Source organism: Nymphalis io, chromosome 1 (genome assembly GCF_905147045.1).
Source record: "Nymphalis io chromosome 1, ilAglIoxx1.1, whole genome shotgun sequence".
In the NCBI taxonomy this organism is placed as follows: domain Eukaryota; kingdom Metazoa; phylum Arthropoda; class Insecta; order Lepidoptera; family Nymphalidae; genus Nymphalis; species Nymphalis io.
In genome coordinates, this window is record NC_065888.1 from 11,962,121 (window position 1) to 11,981,922 (window position 19,802).

At 31.3% G+C, this 19,802-nt stretch overlaps 2 protein-coding genes across 3 annotated transcripts in view; one reads left to right on the forward strand and one right to left on the reverse strand.

Annotated features, from left to right (window-relative positions):
* Positions 1-19,802, reverse strand: part of LOC126772472 (uncharacterized) — a 151,083-nt gene that overhangs the window by 89,982 nt on the left and 41,299 nt on the right. The gene's annotated exons all lie outside the window — the stretch shown is intronic.
* LOC126781741 (uncharacterized) lies at positions 4,453-7,751 on the forward strand. Its single transcript, XM_050506775.1, has 3 exons — positions 4,453-4,467; positions 5,227-6,096; positions 7,524-7,751. The coding sequence occupies exons 1-3, from the start codon at positions 4,453-4,455 to the stop codon at positions 7,656-7,658; spliced, it is 1,020 nt and encodes a 339-aa protein (XP_050362732.1). The 3' UTR covers positions 7,659-7,751.

Consider the following 19,802-nt stretch of genomic DNA (forward strand, 5'->3'; position numbering starts at 1 on the left):
TTTTTTTTTAAATAAATAATAATAAACTATACTAAATTAACCTTAGGTAATTTTCTTAGTTCGACTAATATGTTACAAGATCACAAAACGTGTTCCTATTATTTAAACATGATTAACTCTGAAGTTACCTGTCTAGGTCGAAGTTAGGTAGGCCAAATGACCTAATGGACTTAAATTATACACCTCACCGATCCCAAAAATATTGGTCGACGAGATAAACTTTAATATCTATGACCTTCCTTAAAATATACAACAAAAAATCGATATATTTTTTTGTCCGAGTGCCTTGTAATTAGTTCTGCCCTGCTTTCAATACGTATCAAAGTAACCTATAATTTTAAATATCAAATTCAAATTGCAAATATATATAAAGCTAGCATAATATCGAAGTTGAGTTCAATCATTTCAGGAAGGATTAGTAGAAAAATGTAAACTATCAAGATAATAAAATAATACGTTTATTAAAGTAAAATTTAGGTAGATGTTTTAAATTTATGCTCTCAAAATACGTTAATAATATATTATATAATATTGCTACATTAAATTATTAATAAACAGACTGCCAATCAAATCAAAATGAATAGAAATAACCTTAAGACCGTCAATGTTATCGAACATCATTATTTAAAACTATTTCAGGTATAATATAAAAATAGTACCCGTACTTGCAACTAACTACACGCTACAGAAGTAAAACATTGCATGTGGAAACGTTGCAATCAAATTCGACCTTGAAGTTTTACTCCCATCACGCCCCGAACAGTATTACTTCAAAACTCTATATTTATAATATATTCAAGTTGAAGAATTTTTTGTTTAAACGCGTAAATCCCTGGAGCTATCAGTGGTTTTTTAATCTGCTAGCCTGATTCTTAAGGAAGGCATAACATCACACTTAGGCCCACGAGGGTTCTGGAATGCGAAGTAGCTAGTATTGAATATTATTTTAAGGAAATTGAAAAATAAATTAAATTTGAGAATGTTCATCTATTACGCAGCCAATAGTAGTAAAGGGACTCAGTATATAAATAAACATAAAGACAAACACGCGTTAATAACAATGTGTTTGCGTGACCGGTGATACGATCGGCCGCCCACTTTCCCCGATAAGAACAATTAACCCTGAATTAAGACACATTAAGTTTAAATCGATCGCTTTGATCAAATTAATGGGGCAAAATGTTGAAATGTTGAGGCGTTGGTGCTCTGGAACCCTGTCAATCTCTATTAAAGATTGATAAGGGTTTCTGTTTAAGTAAAACGAGATGTAATTTATTTGAAGTAGTCAAAGCTTCTGTGGTAGTTTTATATGTATATGTTTGCATTTTAGTATCAAGATGTAACAGTCCGTCAATGTCCTCATCGCTATGCATAAATATATGCTCATAAATTAATTTACTTTACTCTGATCTGAGGCCATTTTGTTCTTCCGGTGTTTTACAAGACCACAAAATGTGTTCATATATTTTATCCATTATTATTAGCTCTAAGGTAACACGATAAGGCGTCCTCTTTGAAGGTGACATCTCAGATTTTATTTATTATCACTGTTCACATGCAAAATGTGGCAGAATGTCATCCGACTTGTACATTTCCTCACGTATTTTTCTAAAATCTGTGTTGGTGGTTGTCCGAATTTGAAACCATGATTTCGTTTCTTTTTTAAATTCGATGTTTGTTGTTTCTTTATCTTTTTTAATTATATTCTTAATATTATATAAATGAAATATAATCAAATAGCATAGTTTTATACTTTTAATATTTTGAAATATATATGTATATAGCAAAGTGACATCGGTTTATTATGGTTAAGTGAAAAAGTAATTTAGTTTTATTAGTACTTTTATGTTTATTCAAAAGGTTGACAGGAATATTAAATGATCAAGTATTTTATTAGCTTTCTGAAACTAGCTGTTAATGTAATAGCATTTCTCTATTGAATTGCAATTCCCACTTTCGCTGAGAAAATTTAACCAGTCATTAGCAAGACGTAATAAAATATTTTAATATCTATTTTAATTTTTAAGCTCACGGGACGTATAAAGACGTTTTAATGTATGTAATGTTTTTGAATAATATACAAAAATAAACTATTGTATATGCACTGCATGCAAGTTTATGCATTGTACAATAAATATATAAAAAAACAAGCCACTAGATTGTTAACACGCACGTTGATACCTCGTTCCTTTATTATGTCGCCTATTCAAATCAATATGAAATAAAAAACGATTCGAAACCTTTTAAACGTCCGTGGGTTTAACATTCACTTCCATTCCGATAGTGAATATTGAGATAAAAATATCTTACAAGATACTCGTCCACTGAATATATCTACCGTTAGCACGAATTCATGCTTATTTAGACACTGTTAAAGAAAATATAAACGAAATATTCGCTTTTTATTATATGAATAAAATTATTATATTATAATATGTCATTTTCAGAAGCTATGTAAATCTTCGACTGCTGGGCAATGACCAGCAATCTTTTGAGCTTGTTCTTCCGCGCTGCACTATCAAGAAATAAGATTAATTTTAAAATTTCAAATCGCATGTAAATATAAGATGTATAGTTTGAACTCGCACAGTGGAATGATAAATGCGCTGGAGGTTTGACTTTACTTCGGTGTTTATAAAAGAACCAAAGAAGCATAGTATCTGACGCGTGCCTTGAACACGCGCCTACAATCTGTAAGATCTAGCAATACAAAGAAATGAAGTCAGTGGAACTATTGTGAAACTAATGGAAAAAATATTTTTGTTTCTGTATTCATGTATTAATAATAAGATGTATCAGATTTTTTTTGACTATGGCTGTTTCATGTTTAACGAACAATTTCATTCATTTAGAAAAAAATTTAAGCGTTGCTGTGAAAACATAAATGACAAAAACTGATATTTATATTTCAAATATCGAATTCGATCGAATCTTAATTACAAATGTTATAATATGTTTAAATAATTAATTATAACACGGATATGTCACACTAATTTTGACATTTACTCGTACCTACACTTTTGACATTTTATTGCATCATCAAAATGGATGTTATATTTTAAATAAATTAGACGACTAAATTAAAAATACACAAATCAGGTTAACAGTGAGAATTAGTTCACGATTAGTAGCATCTCATTTCCTAAATTTTATATAAAATTAATGTGTTAATATAACAATATGTTAATTTATTTTATTGATTAATTGAGACATAAGTAGTAATATAACATTAAATAAGATTGTCTTTACGTATTTTTTAAGATATTTAAAATTTTGCGTGACCGTATTACCGTCTGACCGTTTATCTGATCCGTACTAAAATAAACGCGTTAACTTTTTTTTTTGTACAAATATTTTTTTTGTACAATAATTTTACGTCTTTTTCTTTCAAACTTCAAATTACTAATGATGAAAATAGAGAAATCGATTTGTAACTATTTAATTGTTACACAAACTGTTCTTAGTAAAGCTGTGAACAAAATATATTACTTTGAAAATTAAAAATCAAAAACATTTCTTAACATGTCTAAAATACAAACGAGCTATCTATCAGGCAATGATTGCATTTAATTAATTATTTCTTCAAGGTTAAAATAAAAGTGACTTATGTTAAATAAATTATTTATAAGACAAGATAATGTCATGTTTTAATAAAAGAATATTCTGGAAAGACAGAACGTTGGCTATGGATGCCATTTTACACATATTATACATCAATTTCTCTTGATTAGTATGCAGAATCGTCAATCAATGGGTCTATTTCATGCCCATCACGTCACAGACGCAGTGAGGCCACGTCATTTGATGTATGCGAAGAATTAGGTAACAATTATATTTTGTTTTTATCATATTTGACTTGTCAAATAAATATTTAATAATTTGAGTGCATTTTATTGTTTTATATACACATTTATTTAATACAAAATAATACCAGATTAAGTGTAATAGCGCGACTAGAATAAGTATTTTTGCATATTTTTACATATGTATTATGCATGCATATATATGACACACACAAAGGACATTGCCTGAAGAGTCAAAATAGTCTGATTGTCTTTTTATTACTAGACATGTGGATTGATACTTTGTTCTACAGACATACATTATCCTAATAAGACGATACACATATTTAAATGATAGCCAAGATCTCTTGTATTATTCAACGATTTTTAATAGAAAATTTACTTAAGCATTTTTATTTTAAGAAACCTTTTGCATACAAGATTGATGGATTTGTATATCGCATACATACAATGCGCTTTCAAGGGTCTGACTTTACAAATTTCATGAATAAAAACGATGACATTTGTTTATTGATGTGGCGATAATTTTTTACTTGCAAAAACATTCCGAACATGCGCTAAAGCATTCTTTGCGGATTATAAATGTGAGGGAACAGACAAGGATGCCTAATTTAAATAAATAAATTGAAATATATATATTTACGGATAAATGGGCCACCTCTTAGTAAGTAGTTACCGTCTGCAAGCGTCTACGTAAACATTATAATATGTATAAACGACTCCATACATTATTAGTGCGCTGGGGATCATAGGATTTAAGGTGTGTTATCAATTAATACTTCCGGTCCTACATATACGGCTAGTTCGGGTACATCTTGATGATTATTTATAAGTATAGAACTTCTGTTTAACAATTTAATTAGAAATTTCATAATCAAATAAATAGTTGATTCATATTTGTTTATACTTGGAACATTTTATTATATATTATTCTATTTATTAATGGCGCCTTCTGCTTGTCAGCTTCCGGCGCAATTAATAAATAGTGCTTATTGTTTATTTATATTTTCTCAAATTATGTCGATTAATCAATGCTATAATAATTTTGTTTTATTATGTATAATGTAAGGATTAAGCTACTAGAATCTTATTTTACTGATCTAGCTAGGTTATCTGCTGCTTATCAACTTCCGGTGTAATATATTAATCTTTAATATTTAATGTTACATAATCCTGTATTATTAAATAATATTTGTCCGTAAATAATCATTAGAATAATTAAGATAAACAATGTTTAATATTATCTTTTAAGTTTGTAAATTTAGTATTAAATTAGGTCAAGATGTTTTTGTATAAATACCGCCAGTTTTAAATATATCGGGCATTGGTATTGTAACCGTTGTAACGAGCATTACAAGTGTTTTCTTATATAACGTATCGTCATTTTCGCCGCCACCCTGGTAATCCACCTTCTATACTTCAGAAGTGGGATAATGTCTGGCCCATATATCGACGGACTTGGTACGAAGAAAAGGAGACGCTGCGAGAACGCTGTACTCGACAGCGACGAATCATCAAGTTTTTTTCTTCATCCGATGACGAAGAGATCTTGGAGAAACACAGGCGATATAAGAAGCGGCGTGTCACCCAAACCGATGCGGAGGTTATTCCAACGTTCCGACCGGATGAAAAATCTAGCAACGTGAAGGGATGGTTGCATAAGATCGACCAATTGGGCGACGTGTACGGATGGGACAACAAAGATCGACAGTTCATCATGCAGATACGTCTTCGAGGGTCGGCTAGAGACTGGTATGACGATCTGGATGACTATGACCTCACATGGATGGAGTGGAAGGACGCTTTAGGGACCGCGTTCCCACGTTCTACTGACTTTGTGGATCTACTTGAATCTATGCTTGCTAGAAAGAAAACGAATACGGAAACTATGACAAAATATTTCCACGAGAAGGTTTCCTTATTAAAAAAATGCAATATCATTGGCGAGTCTGCAATTTCGTGCATAATTCGCGGTCTACCCATGGAAATAAGAGCCAACGCGAAAGCTTTCCAATGCAGTACACCACAGCAACTATACTACGGGTATTTGTCGTCATTGGAAAACTACAGACAAATTGAAGCCAGCCATCCGCGACCGACTACCACGTGGCGAAGAGCGGGCGCCGTTGCTACAATTGCAAGAGGGAGTGACTTTCAACCGAAGAAATGTTACGCCTGTCGAAGAGAAGGTCATGAAGCAAAGGACTGCAAGGTGCCACGCTGCGAGGTGTGCCATCGCCCGGGTCACACGTCTGCCAGCTGCTGGCATGCGGCCAGCTCTTCACACCAAAAAGTAAGTGATGTTTTATTTACAACATACAACATACATAGATTTGTATAAAAAGGTAGTAGCAATTAATGGTTGTAGTCTCATCGCATACATAGATACGGGCAGCAAATTAAATATTCTCACTATGGCATATGCTGATAAGCTAAAATTAAAAATTCAGCCGTCCGTTGTTACAATGAGAGGTTTTGGAGGTGCACATTCGACCTCTTTGGGAACATCCCACGTGGATGTTCACATAGACAATGTTGTTCTAAGTGGATTCGTAGAATTAACCAATTACGATATAGCTGATATAGATTTAATATACGGACAATCAATGATAAATCAACCTAATATCAGTTTAATTATATTACAAAGTTCTGTTAAATTTATTGGTATGGTATGTTCTGTTAAATTTATTGGTATGGTATTGGTAGTAGTGATACTTTTAATAGTACTCTTAGTGATATAAAACTATGTGATACAGACTTTATAACAAAATTTCCAGTGTATTTGAGACACAGTTGTATAATACCACAACAAAGTGCTGCTTTGGTGCAAGTTTATCTCGATACTAATAGTAATGAAACATATCTTGTGAGTTCTGTATATGTTGAGTTAGGCTGTATGTCCTATGTAATTTTAGGGGGACTTGTAAGGTCGAAAGATTGCTTTTTAAAAATAATTAATATCGGAAACGAAGTTATTGAATGGCAACCGAATAGACTAATAGCACGCGCGGAAATTGTTACTGATAAACATGACAGTTTAGAAAGTTATGAGATTTATAGAACAAAACTTGTGCAGAACAAATATTGTATTGAGAAAAATAAACTGTTATACAAAATATTTATCCATTCTTTCTATCAATTATCCGATAAAAAAAAAAATCGAACTACTTTAGGATAGAGATTGTATAAATTACATTAAATAAAAGCCGGGTGCTGTGTAATAAAAAAAAAAAAAAAAAAGATATATAGGATAAATTGAAGCTGTGTGATGTAGAACAAATAAAAGCTGTGTGATGTAGAACAAATAAAAGCTGTGTGATGTAGGATAAAGTAAAGCTGTGTGATGTAGGACAAATAAAAGCTGTGTGATGTAGGACAAATAATAGCTGTGTGATGTAGGACAAATAAAAGCTGTGTGATGTAGGACAAATAAAAGCTGTGTGATGTAGGACAAATAAAAGCTGTGTGATGTAGGACAAATAAAAGCTGTGTGATGTAGGACAAATAAAAGCTGTGTGATGTAGGACAAATAAAAGCTGTGTGATGTAGGACAAATTGAAGCTGTGTGATGTAGATCAAATAAAAGCTGTGTGATATAGGGTAAATAAAAACTGTGTGAAGGAGGACCAATAAAAGTTGTGTTATCTAGGATAAATAAAAGTTGTATACTTAAATTAGATAATACAAGATTTAATTACGGCTTAGACATGTCAACTTCAGGTGCCGTACAGCAGCGACAAACCAGGCGCCAATAGCAGCGCTGATCGCCGTGGGACACGGCATACACAGGATGGCCGAATGTTATCAATTAATACTTCCGGTCCTACATATACGGCTAGTTCGGGTACATCTTGATGATTATTTATAAGTATAGAACTTCTGTTTAACAATTTAATTAGAAATTTCATAATCAAATAAATAGTTGATTCATATTTGTTTATACTTGGAACATTTTATTATATATTATTCTATTTATTAATGGCGCCTTCTGCTTGTCAGCTTCCGGCGCAATTAATAAATAGTGCTTATTGTTTATTTATATTTTCTCAAATTATGTCGATTAATCAATGCTATAATAATTTTGTTTTATTATGTATAATGTAAGGATTAAGCTACTAGAATCTTATTTTACTGATCTAGCTAGGTTATCTGCTGCTTATCAACTTCCGGTGTAATATATTAATCTTTAATATTTAATGTTACATAATCCTGTATTATTAAATAATATTTGTCCGTAAATAATCATTAGAATAATTAAGATAAACAATGTTTAATATTATCTTTTAAGTTTGTAAATTTAGTATTAAATTAGGTCAAGATGTTTTTGTATAAATACCGCCAGTTTTAAATATATCGGGCATTGGTATTGTAACCGTTGTAACGAGCATTACAAGTGTTTTCTTATATAACGTATCGTCATTTTCGCCGCCACCCTGGTAATCCACCTTCTATAGGTGCGATGTCATTACAATACAAATGACATACAATCCTAATGGAATTACAGATTATCGCCCACTCCTTTAAGCCCGAAGTACAATAATATATTTTTATGACAGAGACAGAAAGCCTCGTGAGGAAACCTGTACAAATCGAATGAAAATTTTCCACATGTGATGAATTCAGCATTCGAGCAACAATATAGTATAACCTCGAAACCTCCTCAAGGTGAAAATGCTTTCCATGCGCAGTAAGATTTAAAGAAACATATCAAATTAAATAAAACGCATTACAAACCATTTTTTTTTTAACCAAGTGACCGCCTTTAAATGTCCCACTGTTGGCCTGATGATGAGATGAGCCTGTTCCCTTCGTTTTAAGAGTTGGTTTAGGAGCTTATTCCACCACGCTGCTCCAACGCGGATTAGTGGATATATACAAGTGCATGTGGCAGATTTTAATAATTAATAATATTTTTTTTATTTGTAATTAAAGAATAGACTACTTTGTTTATGGTAATGGTTTTTAAGTGTAAATATGTTAATCATACAAAGCAGAACAAATTCGTGATGAGGAGAACGTCAGGCTCGATAGTGAGATGAATGTTAAAGCATATCAACTATACTATTATTAAAATATAATAAAAAATATGTTAAACAACTTACAAGTCACCAATCTCAATATTTCAAGTCAAATAATACATACCTGTAACAAAAAATAAATTAACATTATTACACGTTTAAAAAATTTAAAGTATTGTAAAATACAAAGAACTTATAAGAGAAATCATTAAAAGAAACTTTGTGATTTATAAATATATTACGAGTACGATCACGAATGAAGTCGTAGACAAAATCAAGTACAAATGAGTTTCTAATCAAAACGATGTATGATAAAATATCATCGATATAATACTATACCATCAATAAATCATTATGCAACGATGCACAGCATAGGAAATGTATGCACACAAATCGATTACTACTTTCACCGTAACATCACGCTTGATTTCACGGCAATATTATACGAACGATTGAAAATACACAACTAATCATATGTCTAACAATATTAATAAAGGATCATTTTAAAACAGGCAGATAATACCGTTTCTTATCTAGTTGAATTGACGCCCGTCTCTCGTACGTCACGCGTAAGTAAAAATGATTTATTGACCGCTTTATCAAACGGTAATAGGTTTGGAGATGAAGCAGGAATCGTTTCGATTTCATTATAATTTATCGATACAAATATACTGGATGAATACATCACATTTCAACTAGTTCATTTTTGGAAAGTGCATGTCGTAGTTCCGTTCGGAAATATTATTAAAATGATTCAAAGATGTAACTTTATTATATTATCTGATTCATACTATGTACACAATAGATCCGATGTCTATAGAAATACAGTCACGGAATACCATGACTGTACTTCGGTTCCGGTCACTGTGGTCTCGTTTCCGGTAATAGAAGTAGGCTTCATAATGTCTATTAGTACAATTAAAAATACAAAGTATATCAAAAGCCTCTTTTTTATATTTGTTTTTTCTTTTATTTTTGAGACTTATTTTTAATTAGTTGTCACCCGCGGCATCCCGCGCGTTTGAGTTTATAATAGACAAAGTTACTTTCATATTTATAATATTAGTATAGATGAATAGTTGTTTTTTTTTGTAGCGCCTAATTCATGCTTAAACAGCTCTGTCACCAACTGCCTATGATATATTGTCGATCGGCTTACGCTTTAACAAAGGGCTTGTCAGTATTATACTTGTTCACTATTGTTGCGTCATATTATGGCTGCAGGTGACTTTTGATTAATGGTTTTATAACATTCTTACTTCTTGATATCAACCGCCTCGTTGATCTAGTGGCTTGATATAAGGCCGCAGACCCGGAGGTCCTGGGTTCAATTCCCAGGTCGGGCCAATAAAAGTTATTGGGTTTTTCTATCAGAAAATTCTCAGTAGCAGCCCGAAGGCTGGAAGTTGGAAGTGTGTACACTCCCGTGCCTCAGAAAGCACGTAAAGCCGTTGGTCCTGCGCCTGAACTCTTTCCGGTCGTGTCGGATTGCCGTCCCATCGGATTATAAGAGTTAGGGAATAGAGAGTGCACCTGTGTTTGCGCACACACTTGTGCACTATAATATCTCCTGCGCAGATGGCTAATCTCTTTTAAGATTGGTCGCCGTGGCCGAAATCGGTCTGGAGTACAATATTATTATTATTATTACTTCTTGATATTATATCTCTTCCGATAAAGTCACCGCGGCTTAACTCCGATTATACTTACGAATTTGCTTAAATTGAATCGAGATGGATCTTAAATTATATCTATGTATGTATAAAATAGATATATAAAGTTTATTGATAAACAAACGTTTTATATTAAGGTATAATATTTTAATTAAATGGCTGTTTTTCACACAACAGCTTAACAGATTTAAATAATTTATGATAAACGACCCAGCTCAAAATGTCTATCTATTACGTAGGTATGTATATGCTACAAATCGATCACCATATGAATTGATAAATTGCTCTTGATCAATCATAAAATCATTTGAAGTAATAATATGTTTAACCAATAATAATATTTATATAAAGAACCCTAATAATAATACGCCAAAGCAATTAAAAGTGTTCGATTTGTGATGAAGCCCGGAAATAAAAACATACAGGCTTACCAAACTACGAAATTCAATTGAAATAATAAGCCTAAGGAACAGACAAAACGTGTGTGAAGATTTGTTAGCTTTAAGAAAAGAAATATAAATATATATATGTTAACACTTTATCTGTGCTAATGAAAATGTTCCCAATAAATATGATAGTCTTTACATACAAATATTTGATATAAATAAAATATGCCGAATTAAAATAAAAACTTGTATAGAATCGATACAAAGTCTGTCGTTCAATTTGTTTTTTGTAATTGTACGGGTGCTTTCTTAGGTAAGAGAAGCAAGGAACTGTTATTTTACCTGTTTAATTGTTTTATTTGTTATTAAAGCGCTGCATAAAAATAAAAACTGTTACTCAAGAATTTAGGTTAGACCGTTATAAAAGTAATGCAAGACTTTAAAAACCTATTTTGTTATACATATTAAGAAAGTTCTCAAGATTTATTAAAATTAAATTACTTTAGCTGGAAATAATAAAAGCTTTAAACTGTCTTAAGGGCCTTACTAAATACGCCTTCTCAACTATATTTGGCTCAAGGTCGACTCACTGACCGTATCTTTAATGTTCCACCGCCTGTCACATGGAATACTTGAATTTATAATTTTAAGTAATACGACGCCACTTTCAACTAAATTATTAAAATAATTAGTATTAAATACTGTTAAAAAGAAATTAATTTTAGGTAAACGATTTCAAAAATAAAATGTAAACCCAGTGTGAATAGCCACGTGTTTTCTACACGGTTAACGATGGAAGGTCATGAGTTCAAATCCGGGTGAGCCTGTTCTATACTTTGCATATTATTAATTTATACTTTTATTTCGTTGATTAAGGAACATATTATCAACCGCACTACCCCGTTTTAAAAAGCTTGCTATTAAGTAGTTTCAGTTAATATAGCTTTAACCTGTTATCTAAGTATCTGATCGATTTATTTAAGAAATTACATTATATATATAATATAAATATATAATATATAGAGAACTTTAAATACATTCATGTCATTCTCTTGTGCGGAACAAAGTATTTCGTAATGAAATTCACCACGAAAATGAACAGTGGGAACATTCCGTTTGGTAACTGATGTCGTGACGAACAGTGACACTTTTGTAATATTTTGTCGGTTATTAGTTCATGAGGTCGGTGCTTAGTTTATATTGTGCGGTTTGATAAATTAAATGGCTCTATTTGTTTCCTTACAATTTAATTTACATTTTGTTTAATACAGCTTGAAGTTTTATCCACAATTGTAATTATTTTAATAAATAATTCCGCCCATTTCTTTCCAATTATTTTCTAACGTTTATAATCTTTTGCAAGCATTTATTTAAGTTATCATGTAGGTGTTTGTGTATATTTTACAACTGAATTGTAATTTTGAATACACGTTAATCGTTAATCGCAATTAACGTTACATAATAATTTAATTATAAGAAACCTTTCTTTTTTTATTAATCTTATATTATTTTAATAATTATTATAAAAAATTAGGAATATTTTAAATATCGTCATACTATGTTCACAACAATCTATACATATAAAAAATATAAATGCAAAGGTAACTCTGTAAACAGGCATAGCTACACGCGGACAAACATTGTATATAAGGGAAAAGTATAGATATACTTGTAATACCAAATTTAGCACTTCGCATAATCAATACATAAAATATAAAATTTTCCCTAGACGGCTAGGGAAAATTTATATAAGAATTAAGAAGTTAAATTCTTCTTTAAAAAAAAAAACATTCATAAAAGAGGAATATTATACTATACCAAATTGTAAAGATGATAAAAAAATGTAGATTTAGTACTAGTTGATTCCCGTGCAGGATAAATAAATTGAGTTATATATACATATATACATAATTAATGAACTGATTACGTCATTGAAAAAAGGGGTTACTACTGGGTTAGTTAAAACCGGAAGCTTTACATTTAATTTATCTTGTTAAATTACGTAAACGCAGTACCTACCAGTCCTAAGCCAAGTTTTTTTATGACATTTGCCATATATACTTCAATCATGTTAAAATTGAATCCCAGCTAATATTAATCAATTAATTATTACATAACGCACATTGTTTTACAAGGAAGCCGTTCCGCGGCGTGCTTAGAAGAAGCACGCTAGAGCCAGAGGTATGAATCTCTCCGCATTTCTCTTGCTTTCAACAACGGTTGAATAACCTCGATTATCGCATTAAGTAATTACGTCAAATACCACAATGAATGTAAAGAAAAATGACCTTGTGTTGATGAGTTTTCACTGTTTTTCTAACAGTGACTCGCTGGAGAAAGCTCATGGTGGATGAATAAATCTTTATTTTACGTAATTTACAATTTATATACAACTAATGAAGTAATTATACTATTTACTTAAGTTATTAATAATACAAATGATTAAACATAGATAGCCTGTAAATGTCCCACAGATGGGCAAAGACCTCGTCGTCCCTTGACGCTTGGAGCTTATTCCACCACGCTGCAACACGAGTGGGTGGTTACACCTGTGGCAACCTTACATTTGACATATAAAGGTTTCCTTACGGTGATTTCCTTTTCACCAAGCACGAAATGTTTTATAAACAAATTAAGCTTATCAAAAACATTCACATGTTCTAACTCCAGTGGCAATATCGGCTCTTGGCTTGAAAACACCATTTTTTATTACTGACATCAATACAAAGCGTTATAGATTCTAAACTGGCAACAGACATACAATGAATAAAACAACTGACACCTGTTAAGAGTGAAAATAAGTGGTAGACTAGGTGAAGCCAATTAAAACGGTTAATTGTTATGGTTCTAGCAGTACTGATGCAAATAGATCTTACAAACAACCATAGACATTGAAAAGTGATAGTCTAAAGCCCGTTACAGTTTTAAAGTTCATCTTGTTTCCGTACCGCACCTAAAGACAAAATCTCAATACATTATTTATAAAACATACGTAATTATTTATTTTTAAAATATAGTTCTCATTTTGGACAATATTTTCTACGAAAAACAAAACAACTTTCATTATGTGCACAATATAATAAGATGTTTTTTGTTTTACGACTATAGTTATGTTTAGCGAAGATTAGCACAATAATGTCTTGTGACCGCGATACAAGAGATTAGAAAGTCAGTTTATTTTATGGGTTTTCTTAGGGAAAATATTGATTTCTCCCACCGCATCTATTATAATGAACATCGTAAACGAAATGATCGCCTCAATAGTAAGTTATAAAATAAATATTGAACGTATAAATTCAATATTTATTTTATATATTTTAATATATATGTATTATATTTAATTTAATTTCTTCTATTTATTATCTGTCACCGTTTAAAAAATATCACATCGCACTGGTAAAAATATTATATTAGAAATTAGATTATTTTTAGTAGCATTTGTTTTATTCGTTATGGTGTGGCATGCTTAGTATGGGTGAAGTTAAGAAATAGATACATTTATTGTGCATTATTTAGCATATACATAGGAGAACATAACTTACAGACACACGTAGGCATGCAATGTAACCACTTAACATAGACATATACTTACACTTTGACAGAATATTTATAGTATAGTTGTTCTAAGTGTATCTTGATAATATTCTTAAATACATTTTTATACTTATTAAGTGTCTTTCATGAGGCAGAGTTAGTTGTATGCTTTTTCATGGAAAAACATGGTGAAATGCAGTAGTAATTAAATGCAAGTGCTGTGTGTGCAAGATATAGATGTTGGCTTAAATTTCTTGAAATTATCATTATTTAAAAAAAAATGTAACATTTTTTATCATAAACTGGCTTTTTTTTTTTATCATAAACCATATTTTTCTAATATAAGTAATATCATTGCTTAGGTAAATTAATTTTGTTTTTAAATAATATGTATTATACGATGCGTTTTTGAATAGTCGCCCTTGCAGAATACCTTAACATGGAACAAAAAAATTTCTTGTATTCTATAAAAAAAAATCCTGCCACCAATCAAAGCCGTCATATGAGTGCGAACAGTAAGTATTTTGAATTTTTATTTGTATTTACATACTTATTCAAGCCCCTGATGTAAATAATTCTTATGTAAATAAACTTCCAGTAAACACTCCACTCCTATAATGTCGAAGTAATTTATACAAGCTATAGGCCTAAATAATACTTGATAATGATTTCTCTGAAAGATAACTAGGATGGAAAGTTAAAACAAACACTATTCAACTCGTTTGAGGCAAAATTTCACATTTACCTCACTAAGAAAACAGTTAAGCGTAAAACTGTTCTCTATATCGCTTGTATTCATTATAAGATTGCAAATTATTAGATTTCATATAATTTGCATGTGATTCATATTACAATTAATTTACAAAAAGGCTATTTTATATTTCTATTCTTCTTCGTAAAAGATTTGCAATTTTTTTAATTAATTGAGTTTTTTTTAATCAATGTTATTTCATTAAATATGCTGGTGTCGTTCATAGTATTACTCAACTGTGCCTAATAAACATACATAAATATGCAAAACACTCGACCTCTTGAAATTTTACGTCATGAAGTCATCGCGTGATTTTATTTATATAAAAAATAGTTTAGCATCTATATTTATATCATATTAATATTCATATATTGATTGCCTCGTTGGTCTAGTGGCTGGATGTAGGGCCGCAGACCCGGAGGTTCTTGGTTTAATTTCCAACTCGGACCAATAAAAAGTTATTGGGTTTTTCTGTCAAAAAATTCTCAGTAGCAGCCTGGAGTCTGTAAGTCTGAAGTGTGTTCACTCCCGTGCCTCGGAAAGCTCGTAAAGCCGTTGTTCCTGCGCCTGAACTCCTTCCGGTCGTGTCGGATTGCCGTCCCATCGGATTATGAAAGTTAGGGAATAGAGAGTGCACCTGTGTTTGCGCACACACTTGTGCACTATAATATCTCCTGCGTAGTTGGCTAATCTCTCTTGAGATTGGCCGCCGTGGCTGAAATCGGTCTGAAGGACGTTTTAATTATTAATATTCAAAACATTAGAGAAATTTGCAAGTTAAAATAATTAGTTTTTCAAATTTTTAATTTTTTAAAGGAAATAATATAATTCATAAGGCGTAAAATCGTATAAAAACTTTACTCATAAAATTGTACTTCTTTGAAAGTGATTCTAAAGAGTTAAATTGGACACGATTTTCACTCTATCTTCGGTCAAAGTTCAATTTAAATCAAAATTACATTGCATGATGCTATTAAGTATATTAAATCTCAGTGGCTTCATATATTTTACTAATTTTCACGACATCACATTCTTTATATATGATAAACGAAGTCACAGGCAGTAGATAGTTGTTACCTACATAATATATTTTGTAGTTTATAGATGTAATTTAATCACACCAAAAATTAAAAAAACAACAAAATTATTGATAAAAAAATATTTTTTAATTCAGTCAAAATATTAAATAGTAACAAATATAACATAAACTATGAAAATACTCATACAAATATTTATAAATAAATTAATCGAATGATGTGAACTGCTAGTCAAATGTCATATTATCGAAACAAACGTATTATTATCTGTTGCTAGGTCACCTTTGTTTGTCTGATACTCGATTGAAATATCAATTCAGAAACCACTTTTTATACATTGAATGCAACTCTTACCATATAATCTAAGATGTTAAAAATTGCCTGTAATTGCATTGACTTAATCAGAATTTAAATTTAAATTAATATTAAACTTAACGATGTGAAATATGTGGGTGGTACACACTAAGACGGGCTTGGCAAAGCCCGAATTTATCGTTAGATAAATTCACTTATCCTTGTCCGACCTTCGCCTATTACCCTATGTATGTAGCTATTATTAATATTTAAAGATATATATATTTTGTTAATTGGTTTAAATCATTTCGATCAAATGTAATTTTTAAGGTAACGATTAAATTTTTGATTTTTTCTTAATTTCGCATTTGTTTCTAGGTGGTACAGGTCGACTCCGGTTGTTATCGAATCTGTTTACGATTGTGTGACATTTTGGTAAACTCGTTATAACAAGTTGCCTATCGGGTAAAACCAGACGGCCTTACTGCCTACAATCTCCTTCATAAAATACCGATGATTGGAATAAATAAACACTTTTGTTATAACTATTTGCTATACAATAAAATATATTATTTTAATTTACATTTTATTAAAATATATATATAGTTAAGTATTTATGTTTTTATTAAATTTTGTATTCCGATTTCGCGTATATTGAGGCGAAGTGGTACACTGGATAAGACACGAATATCGAGGATAGCAAGTTTATAGTCAAACATCAATGTTATGTTGTTTTATGTTGCGATAAAGTATAGCTTTGAGAGAAAACCTTTAAGTGTTGAATGAAGTTCTGCCACATTTATGTTCATAAGGTCGCAGTGTAACTTCGTGCTAGACTAAGCATCCTTATCATCTCCTTCTCAAATTGAGTTTAGGAATTAGCTCAGCAGTGGAATATTTAGAGGCTATGACTTAATTGATTTTCCTATATATTGGATAATATATATAGGAAAATCAGTAATTATAACAGTTTTTCCATAATTAAAATTTATTAATACGTAATCATTATTTATTAGTGTTTTATTTTTTATTGTATAAACTATTAATAAAAAGCTAGGTATTCTTTAATTGCGTTTATATGTTTCGATAAAATTTGTTTGCAAAATAAATAAAGTACTAGTGCTAATGTTCTAATATATTTATTTATTTTGGAGTAATTTTCATAATGTCCTTGGGAGCGATTTCAGCCACGGCAGCCAATCTCAAGAGAGATAAGCCTACTGTGCAGGACAGATACATTACACAAGTGCGCAAACATAGGTGTACTCTCTATCGTGTTAGGGAAACACTCATAATCCCATGGGATGGCAATCCGACCCGGCCAGAAAGAGTTCAGAGGATTTGAACCACCCAAGCAGGACCTCCAGGTCTGCGGCCTTACAAATAGCCACTAGACTAACAAGGCAGTCGAATAAGTTAATTGTGGAGTACTGGCTATGTCAGATTTCAAACCAAAACCCATATATGTAGTGTTGTTTGGTGGTACAATAATTAACTAACGATGGTGGTACCCAGACAAGCGGGTCTACACAACGGCCTGCCTAGAACACCTTTGATATATATAATATATCTATTTATGTTTTATTTTTAAACATGCGTGTATAATGAATCTTAATATTGTATAATTATAATATTTCAAATTGAGATTACATCTGACCTGAGAGATCCGGCTCATTAAAAACTTTATTGGATTTCTTTATGTTTTTATAATTTAAATCATTTTGTATTGTTAATATTCATTATGTATATTAAATAAGTTATTATCATATATCACCAAATTATTTTCGTTGAGATGAGAACTATAATGGGATTAAATAATAGTCAAGATTTTTATTACTATTAAGTTTTTTTAAAGCGAATATTTTTCGATACAACACATTTTTTTTTTTGTTTTTCTACCGCAAAACAGCAGTATTTTTTTTTCGGATTGTGTAATACTGTTGGCCTTACTGGCCTCTACAGCGTCACCGGGCGGGATGGGCGAGTTGAACTCAGCCGGAGCCACACAGGGCTCAAGAGAGACGGACGTCCTAAGGGTGCCTCCTGTGGGGCCGGACCTCGGCTTAGGACTCCGTTGAAATCGGGAGGGAGGGACGTGTGCATTATAAGCGCCGTCATACGCCTAAGCGTTGACGGGACGTAACGTGATTTAACGTACTAATAACGTAACGTAAGAGGGTCGTCGACCCCGCCGGCGGGAAAACAGCAGTACTTGGTGTTGTTGTGTTCCGGCTTGAAGGGTGAGTGAGCCAGTGTAATTACAGCCACAAGGGACATAACATCTTAGTTCCCAAGGTTGGTGGCGCATTGGCGATGCAAGCGATGGTAATGGTAATGGATGGTTAACATCTATTTTTAAAAAGATTTCTTTTAACTGATGATTCCATGGCGATCACTGCGATAGTAATGTATAATGAATGAATAATTCGTCTCAAACAGTTTTAAATCCAAAAGTATACGGTACTATAAATATGTTTGTCTGTCTTAGTTCGACCCGTGCAAATCCGGGTCGGGTCTCTAGTTAATTATACGTTTATATTATACGTTTTTACAACTAAAAGTGAAACTCAGTAGTTGGCTCTTGACACTTCTCAATGTCGGTCCGTTATTCGTTAAGAAAACATTTTCACGAGGACAAGTTATTCAATGTGTGTACAATAACTTAACAGTATTATAAAATGATTGCGTACATTTGTGAAATTTGAAACACTAAAAATAAGAATTGCATAATTTATCCATTTTTTCGTAACTTATTAAATTGTATGCAAAAATTAAAACTTATATTAATGCAAAGCAAATTTTCATAACTTTCATAAAATTTTCATTAATTAGACGAAATAGTATCTAAGTTTTTGTATCAAAAACTGTACTCTAAAAATATCCATATTTGATTATTTAAGGCTTTGTGTATAATAAAAAGCCTTTTACTTCACCTTTTTTTATATACCGTTTTTAAATACAAATGTGAAATCTTGTAATCGCTGTAATGTTACAAAAACATCAACATAATGTCTCTGTTCTTTAATTGAACATGTTGCAAATGTAATACATTCTTAATTGTCTTGTTAAAATTCAAACAAAAATATACTAAACTCTTTTTTATTTTATATAAAACAAAGAAAAACCAATAATAGTGATTTTGTATTATATCACCAAGTAGTAAGAACTATTTCACCAACAAAACAAGAATGCTTTTTGACAAAATAAAACTCAATGGCAATTTGACCTTATCAAACTAATCGAACACGTTTCATTGACATGATAGAAGGCGCCACTTATAAACACGACTTCAAATATAATAAAAAA